Here is a 21,635-nt window from a genome sequence, read left to right as displayed (position 1 = left end):
CCAGCCTGGAGCTGCAGGGCCCCACAGGAGCTGGAAGCTGGTGTGGGAGCTGCAGTCCCCAGTTTCTCAGCCTCCTCCCCACCTTTTCAATTAACGCGGACTGCCTTGCTGAGTTTTATGGGCCTCAGAGCCATATAAAGCCTTCCCAGACAAGAAGTATACAAGTAAATAAATAATGAGATGAATTTTTAGATCAGAACCCAGCCTTCTGCTGTCGGCATCCTGAGCTTTCTCCAGGCTCTCACTTAGTCGCACCCATCAGATCTTAATGCAGCCTCCTTTCCAGCCTCCGATACTCTGAGGCTCCCCCAGGTTGGGAGAGGGAGGATGCTGGAAGGGGATCCAGGTCTGCACTTGTCCTAGCCCAGCAGCACTGAGCTCAGTATCGTTCAAAACAATGCTGTTGGACGCCAGGCCTCACCTTGGTCAACTGGTCCCCCTCGCGCCAGAGGCAGAAGCCTGAGCAGAGGGTCTCCGCACGACGGTACTCTGGTGTCTCGCAGTAGGTGGGCAGCGTGACTGACCTCATGGCAATGACATAGGGGTCCCTGGAGTGGAGGGAAGCGGAGGGGGCAGAGATCAGCCACAGAAAGGAGGGTCCACCCCATCCCCCAAGCCTGAGCTTTGGCTCCAGGCCAGGCTGGGGAGAAGAGGCAGCTACACCACCCGCTGGGGGGTCCCCTGGAAAAGTCCCTCCACTGTGGACAGGCAGGGGGAGAGCCGCATGCGATTTTATTCATCCCCCTGCCCCTGTCTAGAGCAGAAGGGACACCACTATCTTGGCCTCCTCACCAGTGGCAGAGTGACAGGCTCGTGGCCCTCCAGTCACAAAGAGGAGAGTCCAAGGAGTCTGTGTGAGAAGTGCCTTGTCCAGAGCCTTGAGTGTGGCAAACTTTGGCCATCCAGGCCACAGAGGGCCCTGCTTTAGAGCAGAGGTGACTCAAGATGAAGTGTGGGCCTTCATTTCCCACCTTACCCCACAGTAAAACCACGGCAGCCCAGAAAAATCTAGTGGGGCCTGGATCCCACAACCAATGGGAAGCAGAGTCTAACTCCAGGATGATGCTGCCTCCCCAGGGAGGGGGACGAGGCCTCCCCAGCTGGCCACCTTATTGCATCCCCAGAAGGTAGGCACCTACCCATTGTCACAAGGCTTGCGCCGTGAGGCCAGGATCACAAAGTCCTGGGGCTTGGCATCACGACCAAGGGCAGGGCTGATGATGTGGTAGATGGCATCGTCCTCGTCCACCTGTTGCACGAGTTCCACGCTCCTGGGGGAGGCCAGAGCTCAGGGCCCAGGGAGCCACACCCGCTCCCGTGGGACAGTGGGTCTGCTGGGCCCCACATGCCACAGCCGCCCTCAGCACCATCTGTGATGGAGACTTCTTTCCCTGCACTAGTCAGCAGGACCCAGACAGGGCCTGAAGGCCTAGCCAAGGACACATGCAGGCACAGGCACAGGCACATTCACACAGACACACAAGCAAATACCCAGGGACAAAGCCACGTATAAACCCATTCACACGTGACAGACACGGGTAGATAACTGTGAACACGCATCTGTGTACATCTGTATGTCCCACAGAGGTATGAAGGCTTGGTAGTTGTGGTTTATTTTTAGTGTGTACCCACTGTGTGCCAGGTACTATTTTCAGGGATACATGCATATTATGTCTCTGGCCTAGCCTTGTGCAGTGGGCACCCTCAGAATCCCCACGTTATAGACGAGGGGCTGAGACAGGACAATCACCTGTTCCTAACTGTAGAGCTAAGAGGGACACAGGGCTGGGATGTTCAGCCTCCAGGCAGAGAACTGTAACCCCAGGCATACGGCACACACATACCCAGGTACATGCACACAGGAGAACCACACAGATATGTACAGCCATGTCCAGACCGGCCACCTCCCTGGCTCTCCCCCTACACTGGGAGGCTGTCTTGGGAGTGGGGTAGCTGTGGGCAGGGGAAAGGGAAACAGGCTGGAGATTCTCTTTACCCTCAGGGGACTCTCCATCCTGACCCCAGATGCCATCAAGTATCAAGATTCCATATGATCACTAGCCCACCTCCCCACATCCACCACCCACCAGCTCTCAGTCTCCCAGAGTGCACCCAGCAGGCCTGGGCTCTTTAGAGTAGCACTACCCTTCCTGTGAAGAGATCTTCAGCAGGTTCGATGCTGCCAAGCAGGCCAGACTGGGGCAGGCAGACCAGGTAGGAAGGGGAAAGCCAAGTTGTCTTAAGTCAACTGTGATAGGTACGGCTCAGTGGTAAAGCATTTGCCTAGCATGCATGAGGCCCTGGGTTTGGCCCCCAGCATCAAGAAAACAAAAAATCAACTTGCCAAATGACAGTTCCCTGTATTGCCAGACACACAGACCCTCCTTATGGAGGCTCCTCATGTAAGCCATTGGAGAGGTGACCAAAGACCCCCAGACCTAGGGTGTTTGCATAACAGAAAATGCTTTGAGGGTCTTGAAGAAAACACAAGTTTAAACATTAACTTTCCTATATTGAGCACTGACATTTTGGCTATTTTCCTAAAAAATATTTATCTTCCCTGTCTAAATTCAAGAAGATATATAAAAATCAGGCACTCTTGCCTCTCCCAGGAGCCCTGCACTAGGAGTTCTAAGTCTTTTTCTCACCTTCCTTTTTCAAAAAGATTCCTGCTTGCTTGAGGGAAAAAAAAAAGATACACCAAGAATCAGTAAATTTGGGGAACAAATGTATTCAAAGGAATAACATTCGTAGTCAATCACTATATTTAAAAGTAACATTGGCCAGGCATGGTGGTGCACACCTGTAATCCCAACGGCTTGGGGGGCTGAGGCAGGAGGATCGTGAGTTCAAAGCCAGCCTCAGCAACTTAGCAAAGCCTTAAGCAACTCAGTGAGACCCTGTCTCCAAATAAAATACAAAAAAAGGGCTGGGAATGGGGCTCAGTGGTTGAGTGCCCCTGAGTTCAATCCCTGGTATCAATAAATAAGAGTAACATTCACATACATACTTACAAAAAATTGACAAACTAAATTCTGCAAGTTGGCCACTTTACTTAGATGGTCTAAACATGGGAGGGAGCCCCACCCACCCCTCAGCCTCCCAACCTCATTCTAAGCAATCCCTGGGCCCCCTTGGGAGCAGAACTCCACAGAATGTGGTTTGAAATATCCTCTGAGGATAAATCCATGATTCCCATTCCAAGTACCCATATTAAGAGGGAGGAAACTGAGGCCCAGAAAGGAAGTGGGGCCCCAAGTCACACAGCTAGTTAGGGTGGAAACAGGACTTAAATCCAGGCCTCCAAGTCCAATCCCAGGCTCCGTCTCTTCCCTGAGAGCTAAAAATGCCTATGACCCTGACCCCACCTAACATGACTACAATCTCCCACCACACTCCTAGTTCCCACTGAAGGCCAGCAGGGGCGAGCATGAGGTGGGACAGCTCCACAGGAGATACCACATCCCACCCCAGTCCTGAGAAGGGACCCAGCCTGGCTAGCCCCCAGGCCCTCACCGGTAGTGCTTGTCCCACTCCGGCCTGCGCTGCAGGTCTGAGAGCAGCAGGAAGGCCTGGGCTGCATCCACGTGCACCACCATCTCCAGATGGAAGGAGAAAAACTTGTCTTCCTCCAGGCTGTACAGGCGGACCTGCATGGACCAAGGGCAGCCTCAGCCCTGCACCTCCTCCCCAGACTGTGCTGGGTGATAGGGTGCTGCCTGGGATGCTGGGGGCAGGGGCTGAAAGCTCAGGGTGGCCACTGACTCGCTGTGTGACTGTGACCTGGCGCTTAAACCTCTCTCAGCCTCGGCTGCATCCCACAGAATGGATCCCTGATCAAAGTCAGCACAAAGGGACGGACCGGAAGGAATCTTAAGCAGTGCATGAGGCAGCAATGAAGGGGCTCCTCAGAGCCAGGTGTCCCTGTGACTCCTCGCATCACCGGTGGGCAATTGATTTGTCCAAGGTGCAGGTAAGCGCGGCAGAGCTCAGATGCTACTCCACTTCCCTCATCCCCGCGGTGACTCACTATAGGAGGGGCAGAGGGAGGGAGGGGTGTTGGGTAGAGAGCAGCAGACACGCAGGCAGGAGGGAAGGGCTGGGGCTTCTCTGCTCCAGGCCCTGGGGACAGGCGTGTTTCTAGAACTGGGTTGGTTTCATGGTGTCACTGAATTGCTTTGAAGAAATCCCCTTCTGCCATAAGCGGCCTGAGAGGTCCTGTCACCGGCCACCAGCCTCCTCTGGCCACTCAGAAGGGAGAGAAAACATGGGTGGGCAGGGTCAGCTACCTGACTGATCTCCGAGGACAGCACCCAGTCGTCCTTGGCCATGAGCATCTTCAGGGAGGACACGTTGTTGTAGCTCAGGTACACCTAGGAAGAGCACACAGAGGCTGCCCTCCCTCCTGAGGCTCCTGGGTCAAGGCCACACTGGCATGGGAGAGCCGGAGGAGAGCCTGAGGCCTTGGGGAAGGAAGTGCAGGCTGGTTCTGACCCAGACAAGCGGCTCTCAGGCCTCAGCTCCCTTCCGCCAACCAGGGCACGTAGGCAAGTCCCTCGAAGACTAACCCTCTGAGCAAGGTGTCGGCCTCCCAAGTCCCTGTTCCCTTCAGGTCTCCTTCCAATAGGGAGGGTGAGGGGACCCTGGTGGGCCTGAGGGCTGTCTCCTTGGAGCAGAGAGCCTTACCTGGTTGCTAGGGTCCCAGGGAACAGAGAGGGGCATCTCCGCCTGCTTGCAGGACACAATGTACTTCCTGGGAGGGAGGAAAGAAGAGGCCATCACCCTCCACAGATGTCATTGCCATCTGCCAGGCCCTGTGCAGAGCCCAGGGGGTCAGGCACTCCTGTCCTGTCTGGCTAGGGAGACTGGACTGTGCGTCACCCAGACAAGAGCATCGGAGAGCTCAGGACCTCAGCCAGGCCCCAAAGAGCCAGAGGGGACCAGGCTGTGAGGGAGAGCAGGGTTTAAGGCTCTGTCCCCATGTCTCTGCTGAGCAACTCCACCCTAGGCCTCCGTGTACTCCTCTGTGAAATGGGATCAATAGTCACACCTGCCTTGTGGGACTTTACAGGAGAACATTGGCATATGGCGAGCATGCCACCAAGGGCCACTTTCTTACTAGCTATGGCCTGTGACCCCCTTGTGACCTCCTGGCCTTACAGCACTCAGTGTATAAAGTGCTGCTCTGCAGGCAGTCACACCAGGGTCCCGTCACTAGCAATGATGCCCCCTCTCAGAAACTATTTTTCTTTCTTTCTTTTTTCAGTACTGGTGATTGAATCCCGGAGCTCTCTACCACTGAGCCACATCCATACCCCTTTTTAGTTTGTTTATTTGTTTGTTTATTTATTTATTTATTTATTTAGGGGAGATACTGGGGATTGAACTCAGGGGCACTCAGCCACTGAGCCACATCTCCAGCCCTATTTTGTATTTTACTTAGAGACAGGGTCTCACCCACTTGCTTAGCACCTTGCTGTTGCTGAGGCTCGTTTTGAACTTGCGATCCTCCTGCCTCAGCCTCCCAAGCCATTGGGATTATAGGTAAGTGCCACTGTGCCCAGCAGGTTGTTGTTTTTTTTGTTGTTGTTGTTTGTTTGTTTTGTTTTTGTAATTGAACCCTGGGGCTCTCTACCACTGAGCCACATCCCTAGCCCTTTTGTGGGTTTTTTTTTTTTTTTTTTTTTTTTTTGAGACAGGGTCTTGCTAAGTTACCCATGTTAGGCTCAAATTTGAGATCCCCAGCCTCCTAGTCACTGGGATTACAGGTGTATGCCACCATGCTCAGCTAAGTCTTTCTTTCTTCATCTGACACACAGGCCTCAGGGTTGATGGGATGAATACAGGATTTAAAATCACCCAGGCCTGGGGCTGGAGTTGTAGCTCAGCACGTGTGAGGCACTTGGTTAGATTCTCAGCACCACATAAAAAATAGGTAAATAAAATAAAGGTCTATCAACAACTAAAAATTTAAATTTTTTTAAATTTTTATTTTGATATTTTAAAAAAATCACCTCAGGCCTGGCTAGGTTCAAATGCAGACTATAGTGGCACCTATCTGTGTCCCTGGGGGCAAGCCACCTAACCCCTATGTCCCCAATGTCCTTACCCCTACCATGGGTCATAAGACCACTATATAAATGAGGCCAAAATAAAAGCCTTAGCCCATGAGCAGCCTTGAGGGAAGTCAAGTGTCCTGGGGTGGGTGGAGCAGCACAGAACCCTGAAACTTGCCGGGAGCCCCCCCTCACCTGTCCAGGCGGATCTTCTTCCTGGCACTGGCCTCTCTGTACCGTCGCTCGCCCTCCTGGGAAGGAAGCGGGGACAGGTGTGGGGTGAGTGGCACAACCAGCTAACCCCAACTCTGCCCCTAACTGTCCCCAGGGCCAGGAGAGGCCTTGGAGCCTAAAGTGGAGCTTATATCTCACGGGGGCAGCCAGAGTTAAAAGATCGTAGCCAGGAAAGTGCAAGGGCACTGGGCCGCAGCTCCAGGCCTCCGTGAATGGCCTTGGGGACGCCATCTCCCCTCACTGGGCCTGTTTCCTCCTCTGGGAGATGTGGATCCTTAGAGGGCACCTGCACTGGTCACGTTTACTGGGTACTTGCTGTGAACCAGCCGCTGGCCCACGGACTCCCCCTGCAATGCCATCCACTCTTACAGCAGCCCCAAGTCCACCCATTTTACATAGGAGGAAACTGATCCTCAGAGCTGTGTGGCTGCCCACGGTCTCGGGGTCCGGGGGATCAGAGCTCAGATGGCCTGGCCTGGAGCCCACCTCCTAAGTCCCCACTCGTGAGCACCAAAGGCTGCAGCCCCCACCTCAGGCTGGACCCCCACCCCCAGCTACTCCTGCTGCCTGCTCCCTGCGGCAGGGGACCTTCCTGGAAAGACCAGGTGGCCACTACAAGGTCACCACCTGGTCCATGAGAAGCACAAGCAGCATTTTTGGACAGCCTTTGAGCCCAGGCCCCTGACCCTCACTCACCCTGTGCCTCTTACTCCCCTGTCCCCTCATCCTGACATCTCTGAATACTTCCAGGCTTAGCCAGGCACCCCGTGAGCCCCACAGCCCTGGGAGGCAGGGAACACAGACACACCCATTTTATAGATGGGGGCTGAAAGCTCAGGAGGCCACCCATGAGAATGTGACGAGGTGAGGTTCTGACCCAAATGCCAGGCCTCTTCCCAATTCTGCAGGCGCTTGCAGGACCATGAACATCTGACACCAGCCAGACCCATACACCCAATCCAAGTCCTGCCCAGTGTGCCTTTTCCTCAGGGACACCCCAGAGTCATGGCCAGGGCGCTCAGAGCTGGCTGGGCCCCAGCAGAGCACCAGGGCCGGGTCCCTCAGTCCCCAGGCCTGTCAGAGGCAGAGAGGAGGGGAGGGAGCTCATGGGGGGCATGGTGCTGCCCAGCTTACCCCAGGCTGAGGCCGAATCCAGGGCAGCATCTGGGGCTGGTCATCTGCATCCAGGACCACAAAGGTCATGAAGGCGCTGTTGATGTGTCGCCGGTGGGTCTCAGCCTCCTGGCGATAGGCCTCCACGCACACGCCCACCTCCATGCTGAGGGGGAAGGGTCGGCTGCCATGCTGGATGGAACTTCCCAGCCATGCCCCTCCCCAGCAAGTGCGCATACACACACACACACACACACACACACACACACACACACACGGTGCACAGAGTCCCACTGGCAGGAACCTAGAAGTGTCCCCTTCCATCACTGATTACAGAGTGTTTACAGGGCACAGAGCACCGGGCCCAGCCTGTGAGACACAGAAATGGATAGTCCTGTCCAGTCAGTGCCTCGTGGGCTCACAGCAGGGGAGGAGCCTACAAACACAGAAGCAGTCCTAAAAGGTCACGTCAGACCTCAAGGGTCATTGTGAGAGGTGGAGATGGACCACCTCGCTGGAGGAAATGCCCATTCTACAGATTTCCCAGGCTTTCTCGCAGCCAGGCGCTACCAGCTCAGTCGCTGCTACCCACATGCTGCCCAGGACCCTTGACCCTACAGAGTGGGCAGCAGGGGAGCTTCCAGAGGAGGGAACACTGGCACTACACTTGGGTGAGGTGGAGGGACCGGCAGCCAGGCAGGGTCTAGATCCAGTTCACAGGGTGGAGGTCTTGGCAGGTTTGCATGTAGCTCCTCTGTGGGGTCAGGGAGCACCCTCAGCCCCACCCAGCCCAGCTCCTCACCTATGCTTGAAGGCATTGTTCACGATGGCCTTGAGCACCAGACGGTCTCCAACCTGGGACGGACCTCGGAAGTGGAACATCTCGATAGCCTTCAGTGTGGGGTGCCCACGGCAGAGCCGGCTGAGGGGCCGGGAGTGAGGAGACAGGAGACGTGTCCCCCAGGGCTTCAGCCACTGGCTTGTGCCAGCCTGAGCACGCCCCCACACCCAGACTCATCCTGGGACCAGAGTATCACCCTCTAACCCAACCCAGAGACAGTTCTGCACTGAGTTCCATTTCACAGCTTAGAATACTGAGGTCCATGTGAGTGGCTGGAAGGAGCTGAGTTTAGGAGATAGAAGAAAGCGCCTTCCTCATCTTCCTCCCAATACCTTAGTAAATACCTTAGTACCTGCTAAGCCCCTCTGTCCCAGAGTTGTCATTCAAGAGTCCACTAAGGCACTCTTTCTCCAAGAAGCCCTTCCTGACCATCTAAACTCTCCATCTAGTCTGAGACCTCATGGCACTCAAAGTCAAGAACTGTCCCAAATGGTACCGCTTAAGTACCTCTCCCCCAGGTTAACACAGAGAAGGGCCACCTGAGCCAGGTTCTAAGGATGAGGAAGAGTCAGCCTGGGGGAGGGCATGGGCTGGGAGGACGCTCCTGGAAGAAGGGACAGCAAGTATTTCAGGGAGATATGACAGTGTCCACTAGTGAATGTCAGTTACCAAAACTATTTAAAAAACACACACACACACAAAATTGATATTTAGAGTAGAACAAGCCCGGGAGGTACAGGGGTTACAGGAGACAGCAATTGTTATCACCACCAGGAAGAAGGAAACAGGCAGAGGTGGCTTTGAGGGGGAGGTGGCAGGTTAACAAAGCACCATGGGGGCTGTGTGGCAGGAGGCCACACCAGGATTGGAGCCAGGGGCCAGGAACGCAGAGCGTGGGAACAGTGACAGCGATGGCTTGATTTAAAGGGAGTGGAAATTGTTGGGAAAAGCGGGCAGGGCCAGACCAAGGGGAGGCTGCAGGGCCTGGCCAGGGCTGGTGTCTCCCAGGAGTCCAGGGGGGAACGAGGTGGACTCTATAAGTGGAGGAAAGAATGGTCAGCTCGCAGGAAACCCTTTCTCTCTGGTTCTTCAAAAACCCTGGGTTACCCTAATGAAGAGCCAAGCTTCTGAGGCCTTGCATGGCAGGGCCAGCAAGTGTCCCCATCCAAGGGAGCACTAAGGGGAGGAAGAGCAGGGAGGCAAGCAGAGCCCAGGCCCCCACCTGGCTGCAATGGTAGCCACATTCTCCATCCAGGCCATGATCTGACCCCCAAAGGTGTTGCCCTGGTGGTTGGCATGGGGGGGAAGAACCAGCTCCACGCTCTCCACGCGGGTCTTCTCAGCCGGCACCATGCAGCTGCAGTCCCTGCTGTCCAGATCTGGCCAGGGAGTGGGCAGGGGGAAGGAGGCAGGGAGGTGAGGAGGCCACCAAGATACACCCCTGCAGCCCTGGGATCCCCACCCTACCCTGCTGCAGCCACCCAGGATCTTTAATCTGTTAAGCAACAGGGAAATGGGTGCAGGTGTTCCTGGGTGAGAGGTGGAAGGTCACTGAGGTCACTGATATGAGCCTGTCTCAGGGAAGAGACTGGAACATCTGGTCTGAACCCCACACCCCACACAGGCTGTATGACCTTGGGCAAATCAAGGACCCGCATGGACCTCAGCTGCTCCATCTGTGAAGGGCCGGTGTCAACCCACCCCACCGTCTGAAGGTGAACTGTGATGGTGGTTAGAAAGGGCTCGGCTCCAAACTCAGTGGATACACCTCAGAAAGAGAAGCTCTTCCCACCTCTGTTCTGACCATTCCCTGTCCCTTGCAGCCACAGCCTTAGGATGCCCTCAGTAGCAGGGGCCAGAGTGCGAGGGGGGCCTTGGGCTTCTGGGCTTGACACCCCCCTCCCAGCCCAAGGTGGTGCCATTTGTCCCCTGTGTCCTATGGAGACAGCCCTCTGCAGGGAGGGTCCGTAAGAGGAGTGGCATTTCACTCAGCTGACAGGTTCTCCAAAATGCCACCCGCGGGCTGGGGGGCAGGGAGAGCAGGAGCTGAGGATGACCCAGGCCCAGATCTGGAGGTAGAATAGGCAGGGCACTGGCAGGATGCAAAGAGGACTTTGCTTAGCTGGAGCTGGAGCGAGTAAAGCGACTGCACCAGATGGGGCAGCAATCAGCCCAAAGTCCCGGATGTCAGGCAAAGGCATCTGGACTGGCCCATGGGGAGAAGGCTGTCAGGACAGGAGGGGTCCAGGAGGCTGAAGTGGGATGGATGGATGTAAGGAGGCCAATGGGAAGAGCTGGGAATCCCAAGCTCAGTGTCCTGCTTTCGCTGGGGTTAGCGACTTCTACCTGTTTTCCCTCTACCCGGGCAGCCGAATCACCTTATATTTGTCCTCAAATCCCTTAAAGACCTTGCACTTGAACATTCTAGAGATTGGGAAAGAAATTCAATGTTGCCTCCAGGCCTTTGCCAGACTGTGCACTCTGTCAGGAACACCTTCCTTCATCTCTCCAAGGGAGGTCTTCGTGTGCTGATGTAGACTGACCTCCAGGGATTTTAGAGACATGGAGTGGGGGGAATCAACACCAGCACAATATGTCCCACGTGTTCCCTTTTTGGTAAATTCATGGTGCTAAATAATGCACACTATGCTTAAATATGCAGGGAATACTTCTGGAAAGGGATAGAAAACCAGGTAACAGGCTGGGCTCAGGAGGCTGAGACAGGAGGATAGAGAGTTCAAAGCCAGCCTCAGCAACAGCAAGGCGCTAAGCAACTCAGTGAGACCCTGTCTCTAAATAAAATACAAAATAGGGCTGGGGATGTGGCTCAGTGGTTGAGTGACCCTGAGTTCAATCCCTAGTACCAAAAAACAAACAAAAAAAAAAAAACAAGTAACATCTAGGCACAGTGGTGCACACCTGTTATCCCAGCAACTTGGAGAGGCTCAGGCAGGAGGACCACAAGTTCACGGTCAGCCTCAGCAACTTAGTGAGACCCTATTTCAAAATAAAAGGGCTGGGGATATAGCTAAATGGTAGAGCACCCCTGGGTTCAATTTCCAGTACCTCAAGAAAAAAATTGCCTCCTGGAAGGTAGCCTGGGTTCTGGGTAAGGAGGGAGTCTTGGTTTTTTATCTATATCCTTTGAGAGATGAAAAAAAAAAATACACACATACACAAGTACATTTTTAAAATCCTACAGTCTTGGGCTGGAGATGTGGCTCAAGCGGTAGCGCGCTCGCCTGGCATGCGTGCAGCCCGGGTTCGATCCTCAGCACCACATACCAACAAAGATGTTGTGTCCACCGAGAACTAAAAAATAAATATTAAAATTCTCTCTCTCTCTTTAAAAAAAAAAAAAAATCCTACAGTCTTTGAGTCCTAGCTCAACACTACCTTCCTAAACACCTTGGTTCCTAGAGATTCAAAATGCATTTTGTGGCCGACAAAGGGATCTCTATGTATCCTATGGCCCTCTCCATGGCTCCCAGGCTCTAGGCTTCTGTGTACTGGGGTCCTGGGCACTGGGTAAGAGGCTCGAGAATTTCCTTTCTCAGGAGGCCAAGAAGGCTAGACAGACCTGAGGCCACCAGCGGCAGAAGTCCCTAGGAGGATCCCTTCCTCTCTGCCCAGTGGGGGCCAGCACAGGGATATGCAGGCCACGGGCCACCATCCCTCTACGTGGGCTGCTCACCTTCCTGGATGGCATAGTTGGCCAGGAGGCCCTTGATGGTGTCGGCATAGACCAGTCGCATGCGCCGGCGCTCAGCTGCCACACTGTGCTCGGTTTTCTCCTCCTCCGTCCGCGGCGTGATCTGCTTCAGCTTCACCTGTTGGCCAGGGCACAGCGGGCAGGTGCTCAGGACAAGGTCTGTCTCTGCCTGAGGCTGGCACCGGCTAGGCTGGGATGCTGGTGGGTCCCGAGGCAGTCTCCTCTCCTGGGGCTCACCTTCCTGTCTCCATCTTGACGTCCCCCCAGCTCCCCTCCTGGGCAAAGTCCCAGGTTACAGAGGAGTCATTGTGAACATGAGGAATGCTGACAAAACTTCTTTGCATGAGATATGCAGAGAGGGGTGAGGAGAGGAGGAGGAGGTAACCAGGGTAGGATGGCAAGGAGCCTTCCTCCTGGGGCTGTGGCCCAGACCCACCATGACAGGCAGCACTATGGTGAGGAGCAGGCACCTACCTTGGTAAGTTCCCGATGGGCCACAAAGGTGGCCAAGGCCTTGCACACATTCCACTGCTTCTCAGAGCACAGGTCCTCAGAGGCCACCTGGATGCCCACCTGGAGAGGAAGAGTGGGATGGGAAGAAACAGCCCATCAACTCGAGGCCCTCATCTGGACAAGACAGGAAGAGCCACTCTAAGCTGGGCTTCTGGGGTTCCCGTAGCCCCCACCAGGCCTAAGCCAGAGGCCTGTGGCTGGTTCTGACTCTGCTCCTAGCTCCCTGGAGAACCTTGGGCAAGTCACTGCTCTTCTCTGAGTCTCGGTTTCCTCATCTGTAGAATGCGAGTGATCAGAGCTACGCTCTCAGGACTACTGAGAAGACTAAAATGAGACTGTGTCCACAAAAGGTAAAATGTTGGCCACATTCAAAGGATGGACACCTGGGGGAGCCTGGGCAGGACCTGGGCACTTAAGGAGTGCCCAGGGGCATAGTCAGGGTTCTGCTGTCCTAGCCTTGATGGCTCAGCTGGACAAGGTTGCCTGGGCCTGCAGTCCATAGGGAGGAAGCGGAGTTCCCTGCAGAACACAGGGCCCTGTGCATCACCACACAACACCCCTGCCCACCACCCCTGCAACACAGGAACCATGTTCCCATTTTACAGATGAGAAGACAGAGGTCAGGGGAGGTAAGCTAATGGGTGGAAGCCCAGCAGGCTGCCAAGAGGGCCTGGGCCACACTGGAAACCATGTGGCTTAGTGATCTAAGGCAAGGCCCTTCCCTCTGCCGGGCCTCAGTTTTACTGTCTGTGCTATGGGATGTTGGACAGGAAGTTCTTAGGACCCTCCTATCCCTGCCAATCAGTTCAGAACTCTGCTGCCCCAACCAGGTCTCTGCAGCTAAGTGTGCCTGGGCTGAAGCTAAGAAGAATGGGAAGGAGGAAGGCCCACCCTAACCCCAGGCAGTGCCCACCCACACACCTCCATGCTGGAGTTGAAGGCACGGTTCACCTTGGCCTTGATATTCACCACTTGTCCAACACTGGGGAGAGGAAAGCAGGAGGTGAGCCTTCCAGAGGGGACGGGGAGGGAACCATAGTAGATCTGCTGGGGGAACTGGCAAAAGGGACTTCAGGGACCGCAGGAGGTATTCCCATCTGTAATGTCACAGAGTCCTCAAAGCAGGCCGGGGAGACAGTGTGGGCACCCACTTCGCAGGTAGGCAAGCTGAGGCCAGGAGAAGTGGCCTGGGGTCACTGTCTCCCTCCTTCCCCCAATCCCTTGTTCAGTTAGAGCTGAGCTTCTTTCTACTCTTAGCTCTGTGGCTTGCTCTATGGGGCAGCCCTCCCTGTCTTCCAGTCCCCATGAGGGTCATCCGCCAACCCCTCCCAGTGGACTGACTAGCCTCCCACAGCCCTGAAGCTCCACTGCAGAAAGAACCAGGTACTTCTGTTTCATTTGGGCTTGGTTGTATGGAGCAAGCGCTCTACCACCAAGCCACACCCCCAGCCCCAGGGGCCTCTGTTTTGCTCGCCATTGGCTCTCCAAGGCCCGGCACAATGCATAGAGTGGGTCCTCAATAAATAGTGGCCACCTGAATTAACAAATTCCACATTTATTGAATGCCTACTAAGTGCAAGGGGATATTGAGAGAAGGTGGATAGGGAAATGGAAACATTTAAAGAATGAGTGCCATGTGCCAGGCACTGTTCATTACCTGGTTTGAACCTCAAAATAAGCCTTGCAGGTAGGTTTGGGAGCAACTGAGCATCAGAGAGGTTAAGCCATTTGTTCAAGATCATGCAGCTAAAAAGTGACGGGGCCAGTATTCTAGGTGATTTTTCCAAATGTAGCCTATCCTTCTGGAATGTTTCCCATGTCCAGGTAAATCCTCAGGGGAGTCACCCAGCCTGCCCTCTGCCTAACTGGAGACAGCAGTGAGGGGCCAGCTGGTGGGCTATGGGGTGAGAGGACAGGAGGCTGGAGAGCTGGCCCTGGCCAATCACAGTGTGACTTCGAGAAGTCCTTTTTACCTTTCTGCACCTCGGCTCATGAACATGGAAACACAGTGCTAACTTCAGATTACACTGCCTCCTGCCCAAGCCTGGGACGAGCTCACCTGCTGGCCAAGGGCCCACAGTGAGCACAATGAGAGGCTGACTGTCACACTGCCAAGCTATGTGACCTTGGGAAAATCACTTCACCTCTCTGAGTCCACTTCCTCGTTTTTAAAGTATGGGGAGTGTGTGCCTACTGCCTGTGCTTCTAAGGGTCAGGAGAGATGAAGAGTGGGCCTGACCCAGCCACTGAGCACTGCATGTGCTCAGGTGCTGCATGTTTGACTTCTGTTCATGTTGTCACATGGGGGAGGGCCATGTTAGGAGACACCTACTGACAAGGTGGGAAATAAAGTGAATAAAGTGGCATGATGTCTGTGCAACCCTCTTCAAATGGCTCAGAACCAAGAGAGAGAGAGAGAGAGAGAAAGTTTGTGTCTTTATTTATCCATGTCTAGTTAAAGTAAATGTAGCAAATGTTAAGTAATGGATCTCGTAATGGTGACCATTTCACTCCTCAGATTTCTACATGTTTTTCATGATCAAAAATTAGAAAAAGGCTGGGGATACAGCTCAGTTGGTAGAGTGCTTGCCTCGCCTGCACAAGGCCCTGGGTTCAATCCCACATGCCCTCACCCCCCCAAAAAAAAAAGAAAAAAATTCAATTTCCTCTGGCCCCCAAAGTACAGCAGTTACCCTCATCCATGGCTCATGTCCACAGCTTGATATCTATAGTCAACTGCACTATGAAAATGGTAAATGGAAAATTCCAGATGTAAACAATTTATAAAGTTTAATAACTTTTATTAAAGTATATTTTTATAATTGTTCTATTTTATTATTAGCTATTGTGGTTAATATCTTACTGTGGCTAACTTATAAATTAAACTTTATCATATGTGTGTATAGAAAAAAACACAGTTTACATAGGGTTTGGTACTGGCCACTGTTCCAGGCATCCACAGGGGCTGTTGGAACATATTCCCACAGATAAGGCAGGACTGATGTAACTACCACTGTGGCTCAGCGGTAGAGTGCTCACCTAGCAGGTGTGAGGCCCTGGGTTCCATCCTCAGCACCACATAAAAAGAAGTAAATAAAATAAAGGTATTGTGTCCAACTACAACTAAAAAAATATTTTTTAAAAAAAGTCTGTTTTCTGTGTAAGAGGACTGGGGATATAGCTCAGTGTAGAGGACTTGCCTAACATTCATGAGTTGCTGTGTTTGATCTCCAGAATCTCACAGGCGCCAGGATAATTGTACCCAAAGAAAGAGATTTGTGATTCTCTCCACTCCGCCCTGTCCTCCTCCCCAGCTCACCCAAAGCCAAGCAGATGCCACTTAGACTTTGGAGCTTGTTTTCCTCCCAACTGTCCTGCATCCCAGCACTCAGACTACGCTGGCTCCTTCAGGGGCCCCCACAAGCCTTCAGTTCCCTGACACCCTCCAGGTAGTCTTCACAATGCTAAAGGGTGGCTCCCCATAAACTAACCTGAACCCTGTAAGCCCTTCTGCAAGACCAATTACTCTCAGCAGACAGAGGAAAATGTTAAAGTATATATTCCATAGTGATGCTAACAGCAAAACCCAGAAAACGGAGAACTCTAGGGGGCAAATACCAGGTTCCTCAACAAACAAATGTCAAGGGAAAAAAATAGAGAGAGGGAGGGAGGGAGGGAGGGAGGGAGGAGAATCACAATTCAAGGCCAGACTCAACAACTTAAGGGGGCCCTGGTGTTAGGGATGAGCAAGTATTATCTAAAGATGTTTTAAAAAGTGACCAGGTGTGCTTGCGCACACCTGTGATTCCAGCTACTCGGGAGGCAAGAAGATTGCAGGTTCAAAGCCAACCTCAGCAACTTATTAAGACTCTGTTTCAAAATAAAATTTGAAAAAAAGATGGGGATGTAGCTCGGTGGTAGAGCGTTCAAGGCTCTGGGTCTTCTCCAGGAAGACCCCTTAATACTGAAAAAGAAAAGAAAGGGGTGGGGGGAATAACTTGGACTGGGGCTTAGCTCAGCAGAAGAGCACTTGCCTAGCATGTATGAGGCACTGTGTTCGATCCTCAGCACCACATAAAAGTAAATAAATAAAAGTATTTTTAAAAACCTCAAAAACTTATACATAGCAACTGGACTTGCAAACTTATTTGCATCCTGACTTGAATGACAAAGATAAAGCAAAAAATAAAAATTAAAACAAGGTGGGGCTGGGGATATAGCTCAGTTGCTAGAGTGCTTGCCTCGCATGCACAAGGCCCTGGGTTCAATCTCCAGCACCACCAAATAAATAAATAAATAAACAAACTCCTGAGACAGTGTGGGCATCTGAATACTGACGGCATTGATATTAGTGGGATATTACTGTTCATTTTTTAGGTGTTGTAATGGTGTTGAAGTTATGTTGTAAAAGAATACTGGGGCTGGGGATGTGGCTCAAGCGGTAGCGCGCTCGCCTGGCATGCATGTGGCCCGGGTTCGATCCTCAGCACCACATACCAACAAAGATGTTGTGTCCGCCGAGAACTAAAAAATAAATATTAAAATTCTCTCTCTCTCTTCTCTCTCTCTCTCTCTCTCTCAAAAAAAAAAAAAAAAGAATACTTAGTCCTTAGAGCTATATTTGGAAATATTTTTAAATGGCAAAAGTAGAAACAAACCAAAACCTTCTCCCGCTTTCCTCAGGTGCAGCCAGGCCTTTCCAGGCCACCAGCGGTGCTCCAGACCCCTCCCCCGGACCCTCCCCACTTTCCCTGCCACCCACAGCCCCCTCCACCAGACTCACCTTCACTTGGCTGGGCCCATAGCAAGTCCATTCTTTGTGCTCTCTACCCCCAGCCCCTCCAGGGAAGACAACCTGTATCAGCAGCAGGGACCCAGAGTAGGCCAGACATGGTCACAGGCCTCCAAAGCATTGCTCTATACAGAGCTGACAGTCCTGCAGCCAGCCCAGACCTCCAGGAAGACCCCTTGACTACCCTCCATGGCACCACCCTCACCCACAGACATGGGAAATGTAGCCCATTGGTCGGAACAGGGACTTGGGTCAGACCAGCAGCCTGGTAGTATTTCCTGGGTCCTCCACCAGCTCTTCAACCTTAAACAAGTGACCTCACTTCCCTGTGCCTCAGTTTCCTCCTTTGAAAAATGAGGGTACTAATAGCCATGACCTCATAGTGTTGTTCTGAGGATTAAATAAATTAACATATTAAAAAGGCATTCCAACGGGGGCTGGGGATGTGGCTCAAGCGGTAGCGCGCTCGCCTGGCATGCGTGCGGCCCGGGTTCGATCCTCAGCACCACATACCAACAAAGATGTTGTGTCCGCCGAAAACTAAAAAATAAATATTAAAAATTCTCTCTCTCTCTCTCTCTCTCTCTCTCTCTCTCTCTCTCTCTCCCTCCCTCCTCTCTCACTCTCTCTTTAAAAAAAAAAAAAAAAAAGGCATTCCAAGCTGGACACAGTGGCGGATGCCTATAATCCCACCAACTCAGGAGGCTAAGGCAGGAGAATCACAATTAATTCAAGGCCAGACTCAACAACTTAAGGAGGCCCTAAGCAACTTATTGAGACCCTTCCTCAAAATAAAAAGGGATAAAGGGATGGGGATGTGGTTCTGTAGTTAAGTGCCCCGGGTTCAATTGCTGGTACAAAAAAAAAAAAAAAGGCATTCCAAATAAGGTATTGATGTTATGGGTTCATTAATTATGATAAAGGTGCCCTATAAATATGTTACTAATCAGGGAACTGGGTGTGGGATATATAGGAGTTCTGTACTATATTCAGAGATATAACCTCATGGTAAATGTAAAACTATTCTGAAATTTAAAGTATTTCAAAATGTATGATAAGCCTCTATATATCAGAATTCACATTATTAGTGTGGAACTTTCTATTTTTCACAATGTCTTTGTGGAGCTGGGCCCCACACCCACTTGGAATGGAATTTGTTTCTTCATCTGCCTCCCCTGCAGTCTGGGAGCTCCTGGGAGCAGAGATCATTCTCTAATGGACTCTGTGTCCCCAAACCCAGCATGGCCCCAGTCCAACTAATATTAAGTATGTAGTGAATGACTAATGAGCACTGGGATGGCCAAACTTCTCCTTAACCGGGACACACCGAGCACCAGGCAGTCCCAAATAAGCCCTTGGCACTTGGCACTTGACTCCCTAGGTACTGATGGCCAGCAAGGAACAGGCTGGAGACAGAGCTGTGTGGGCAGCCCCTGCAGCCTGTCCCAGTGGAGGACTCAGCATGCTCCTGGAGTCCCAGAAGCAGGCCAAGGACCAACAGGCAATGTCATGCAAAGACAAGCTCAGAACAGTGTAACCAGGACAGTCATTAGAAAGAGAAAAAGGTCTCCCTCGGGTAATGAGCACCTTATCAACCTGGGCGTGTGTGAACACAGGGAGATGGGCCAAGTTTCAAGCTCAGGCTTTGCCAAGAAACTTTGCCTAGGGGCCTCCCTACAGTACAAAACCAGTGACTACAGAGAATGTCCAAGCTCAGAAAGGCATTCACTGGTCAAGCCTAATGCCTTCGATGTTCAGATAAGAAAACCAAGGCCCAGAGGGAAAGACTGACCTCCCCAGAATGGCATGGCTCTTGAAGGACCACAGTGATATCTCAGCAACGCCCAACTCCAAACCACTTCCCAAGCCCCACCCTGGCAGAGGGACCCAGCCCACTGCTGCCCAGAGACCCGGCAGACAGGTCCTTGCCCCCAGAAGCTGCCCTCCTTCCATATTCAAAAGCCTGATAGACTCCAGGCAGGGTCATGGGGGAGTGGCCATGGGTTTGTGGCAGGGAGGGACCTTGAAGCAGATGCTGCTTACCTGATGGTGTGCTCAAAATAGATATCGTCCATGGAGGCTGTGACACAGGGGCAGCCAGCGTGCCTCTCCGCTGGCGTCAGAAGAAGAAAGCCAGATGTTAACAGGCTTCCCACGTCACTGGCCTCCGATCAAATGTCACCTCCCCAAGAGGTTTCTCCATCTGCCCAAGCCGAGGCCACCCAGCCTTCTCCCAGACCCTTCCCACCATTACCACATGTTGACCCTGTTTTATAGATCTGGTTCCCTGTGTCTAGTGACCTGCTAGACTGGGAAGTACTTGAGGGCAAGAATTTCTACCTGTCCTGCTCATCGCTGCACGAGGCTCCCAGGTCAAAACCCTGCACAGACTCTCAGGCCAGCAGCTGCTGAATGAATGGGGTTGATCATGCCACGCTGTCTAGCCTGACTTCCTGAGCACCCATGCCTCACCCACCTGTTCCCTTCCCTGAGCCTTCTCACCCTCAAGACTTGCTTACTTGCCTGGCATATGTGAGGCACTGGGTTTGATCCTTGGCACCACACCAAAATAAAGTAAACAAAGACCTGCTCAGGTGCCCTAACTCCTCAGAAACCCCTCCCTGTCCCCAGAGCTGGGTCAGGGTCTCTCAAACAGGCAGTGGGGTCCTCCTGCATGCCCCCACCCCCCACCGCTCCACCAGGCTGGGAGCTCCCAGGGGACTGGAGACACCATCACAGCAAAGAGAATGAAGCGAGCTCTGCAGCTCTGCTCAACACGGGGATCACTATCAGCAGCCTGCCGCCATCGGTGCTCGGGGCATTTTCAAGCCCGTGGTGAAGCAGCCCTGTCCATGGCTGCACTGTGGAAGCAGGGGCCTCAGGGCACGACACCAACACCCAGGGCTGTGGGCTCTGGGGGAGAGGGGGGGGCTGTCCTGAGCACTGGGAAACTGGGAGAGCACTTCAGGCACATGGACCAGCATGGGCAAAGGAGACACTCAGGGGATAGTCATCATCTCTGAATAGAGGCCCCTGCTCTGGGTCTGTGGGGCCCGTGGCTGGAGATGGCCAGGCCAAGCGTAGCCTCACCGGACAGACAGGCCATGGTGTCGATCCACTTGAGCAGCTGCCCGACACTCAGTTCCCCACGATGGTTGGTGTGGCAGGGCAGCACCAGCTGGCTCATCTGCACCTCCGTGGGGTTCCGGTATCCCTCACCCTCTTCCATGTCGTTGTCGTCCCCAGCACGTGAGACTGACTTGCGGGACGTGCGGCTGGAGAACACAGAGGCGAGGCCCTGGAGAACACAGAGGCAGAGAGATCAGCTCTCCCCAAGGTTCTTGGGTCTGCCAAGCCCTGAGACCTTACGGCCCCAGAGAGAGGAGAAGCATCCCAGGGCCACCTCCCACCAGCCCCACCAGGAGAGAGGTGAGCACCCTCCAGCCCATGGTCTCAGACCCCAGGGGCTCCTTGGAAGCCACCTGTGTTGTTTCTTTTTGGCCAACAAATCTGAGCTAACACAACTTTGGACCTGAGAAAGGAGGAGAGAAGAAGAATATAGAAACTTCACTTCCTCACTTCTGCCTGTGGGATAACTTTTGAAAAGTTTTGCTTTTTTTTTTTTTTTTTTTTTTTTGATACGAGAAATTGACCCAGGAGCACTTAACCACTGAGCCACATCCCCAGCTGTTTTTATTTTTTATTTTGAGACAGGGCCTCCCTAAGTTGCTTAGGACCTTGCTAAATTGCTGAGGCTAGCTTTGAACTTGTGATCCTCCTGTCTCAGCCTCCCGAGCCGCTGGGATTACAGGCATGGGCCACGGCACCTGCCTAAGAAAGAAAATTCTTATACATGCTTCACAGTGGATGAACCTGGAAGACACGCCAGTCACAAAGGGACAAATACTGTGATTTCATTCAAAGGAGGCCCGTAGAGTAGTCAAATTCAGAGAGACAAAAGAATGACAGCAGTCAGGTGTCACACACCTATAGTTCTAGCAACTTGGGACGCTGATGCAGGATGATTGCAAGTTCAAGGCAAGCCTGGGCAACTTAGTGAGACTGTTTCAAAATAAAAAGGGCTGAGAATGTAGCTCAGTGGTAGAGCACCCCGAGTTCAATCCCTAGTACTGTAAAAAGAAAGAAGAAAGAGGGAAGGAAGGAACAAAAGAATGAAGGACAGACAGTGGCTAGGGAGGAAGAAATAGGGAGTTACTATTTATTAAGTATAGAGTTTCAGTTTGGGAAGTTGAAAAAGATCTAGAGATGGTTAGTAAGAATAGTTGCCTGATTGAAAATGTGCTTAATGCCTCTAAACTGTACACTTAAAAATATTTAAAACGGCCGGGTACGGTGGCACATGCCTGTAATCTC

General features: G+C 52.7%; 1 protein-coding gene across 3 annotated transcripts in view; it reads right to left on the bottom strand.

The window, feature by feature from the left end:
* The window catches only part of Acot11 (acyl-CoA thioesterase 11), a 46,592-nt gene that overhangs the window by 588 nt on the left and 24,369 nt on the right, over window positions 1–21,635 (bottom strand). For all 3 annotated transcript variants that reach the window (XM_026381593.2, XM_026381598.2, XM_026381603.2), the window contains 14 exons: window positions 20,352–20,559; window positions 19,305–19,374; window positions 13,391–13,451; window positions 12,431–12,529; window positions 11,939–12,074; window positions 9,467–9,623; window positions 8,206–8,325; window positions 7,425–7,569; window positions 6,252–6,307; window positions 4,687–4,753; window positions 4,290–4,373; window positions 3,517–3,650; window positions 1,140–1,271; window positions 422–548 (listed from right to left, as the gene is read on the bottom strand). In XM_026381593.2, the coding sequence (XP_026237378.1) occupies window positions 422–548; window positions 1,140–1,271; window positions 3,517–3,650; window positions 4,290–4,373; window positions 4,687–4,753; window positions 6,252–6,307; window positions 7,425–7,569; window positions 8,206–8,325; window positions 9,467–9,623; window positions 11,939–12,074; window positions 12,431–12,529; window positions 13,391–13,451; window positions 19,305–19,374; window positions 20,352–20,559 (1,596 nt within the window). The remainder of the gene's footprint in view (window positions 1–421; window positions 549–1,139; window positions 1,272–3,516; window positions 3,651–4,289; window positions 4,374–4,686; window positions 4,754–6,251; window positions 6,308–7,424; window positions 7,570–8,205; window positions 8,326–9,466; window positions 9,624–11,938; window positions 12,075–12,430; window positions 12,530–13,390; window positions 13,452–19,304; window positions 19,375–20,351; window positions 20,560–21,635) is intronic.

The sequence above is a fragment of the Urocitellus parryii genome, chromosome 11, assembly GCF_045843805.1.
Source record: "Urocitellus parryii isolate mUroPar1 chromosome 11, mUroPar1.hap1, whole genome shotgun sequence".
Lineage (NCBI taxonomy): Eukaryota > Metazoa > Chordata > Mammalia > Rodentia > Sciuridae > Urocitellus > Urocitellus parryii.
The sequence above is the reverse complement of the archived record's forward strand: the minus strand, read 5'-3'. Positions and strand labels throughout refer to the sequence as shown.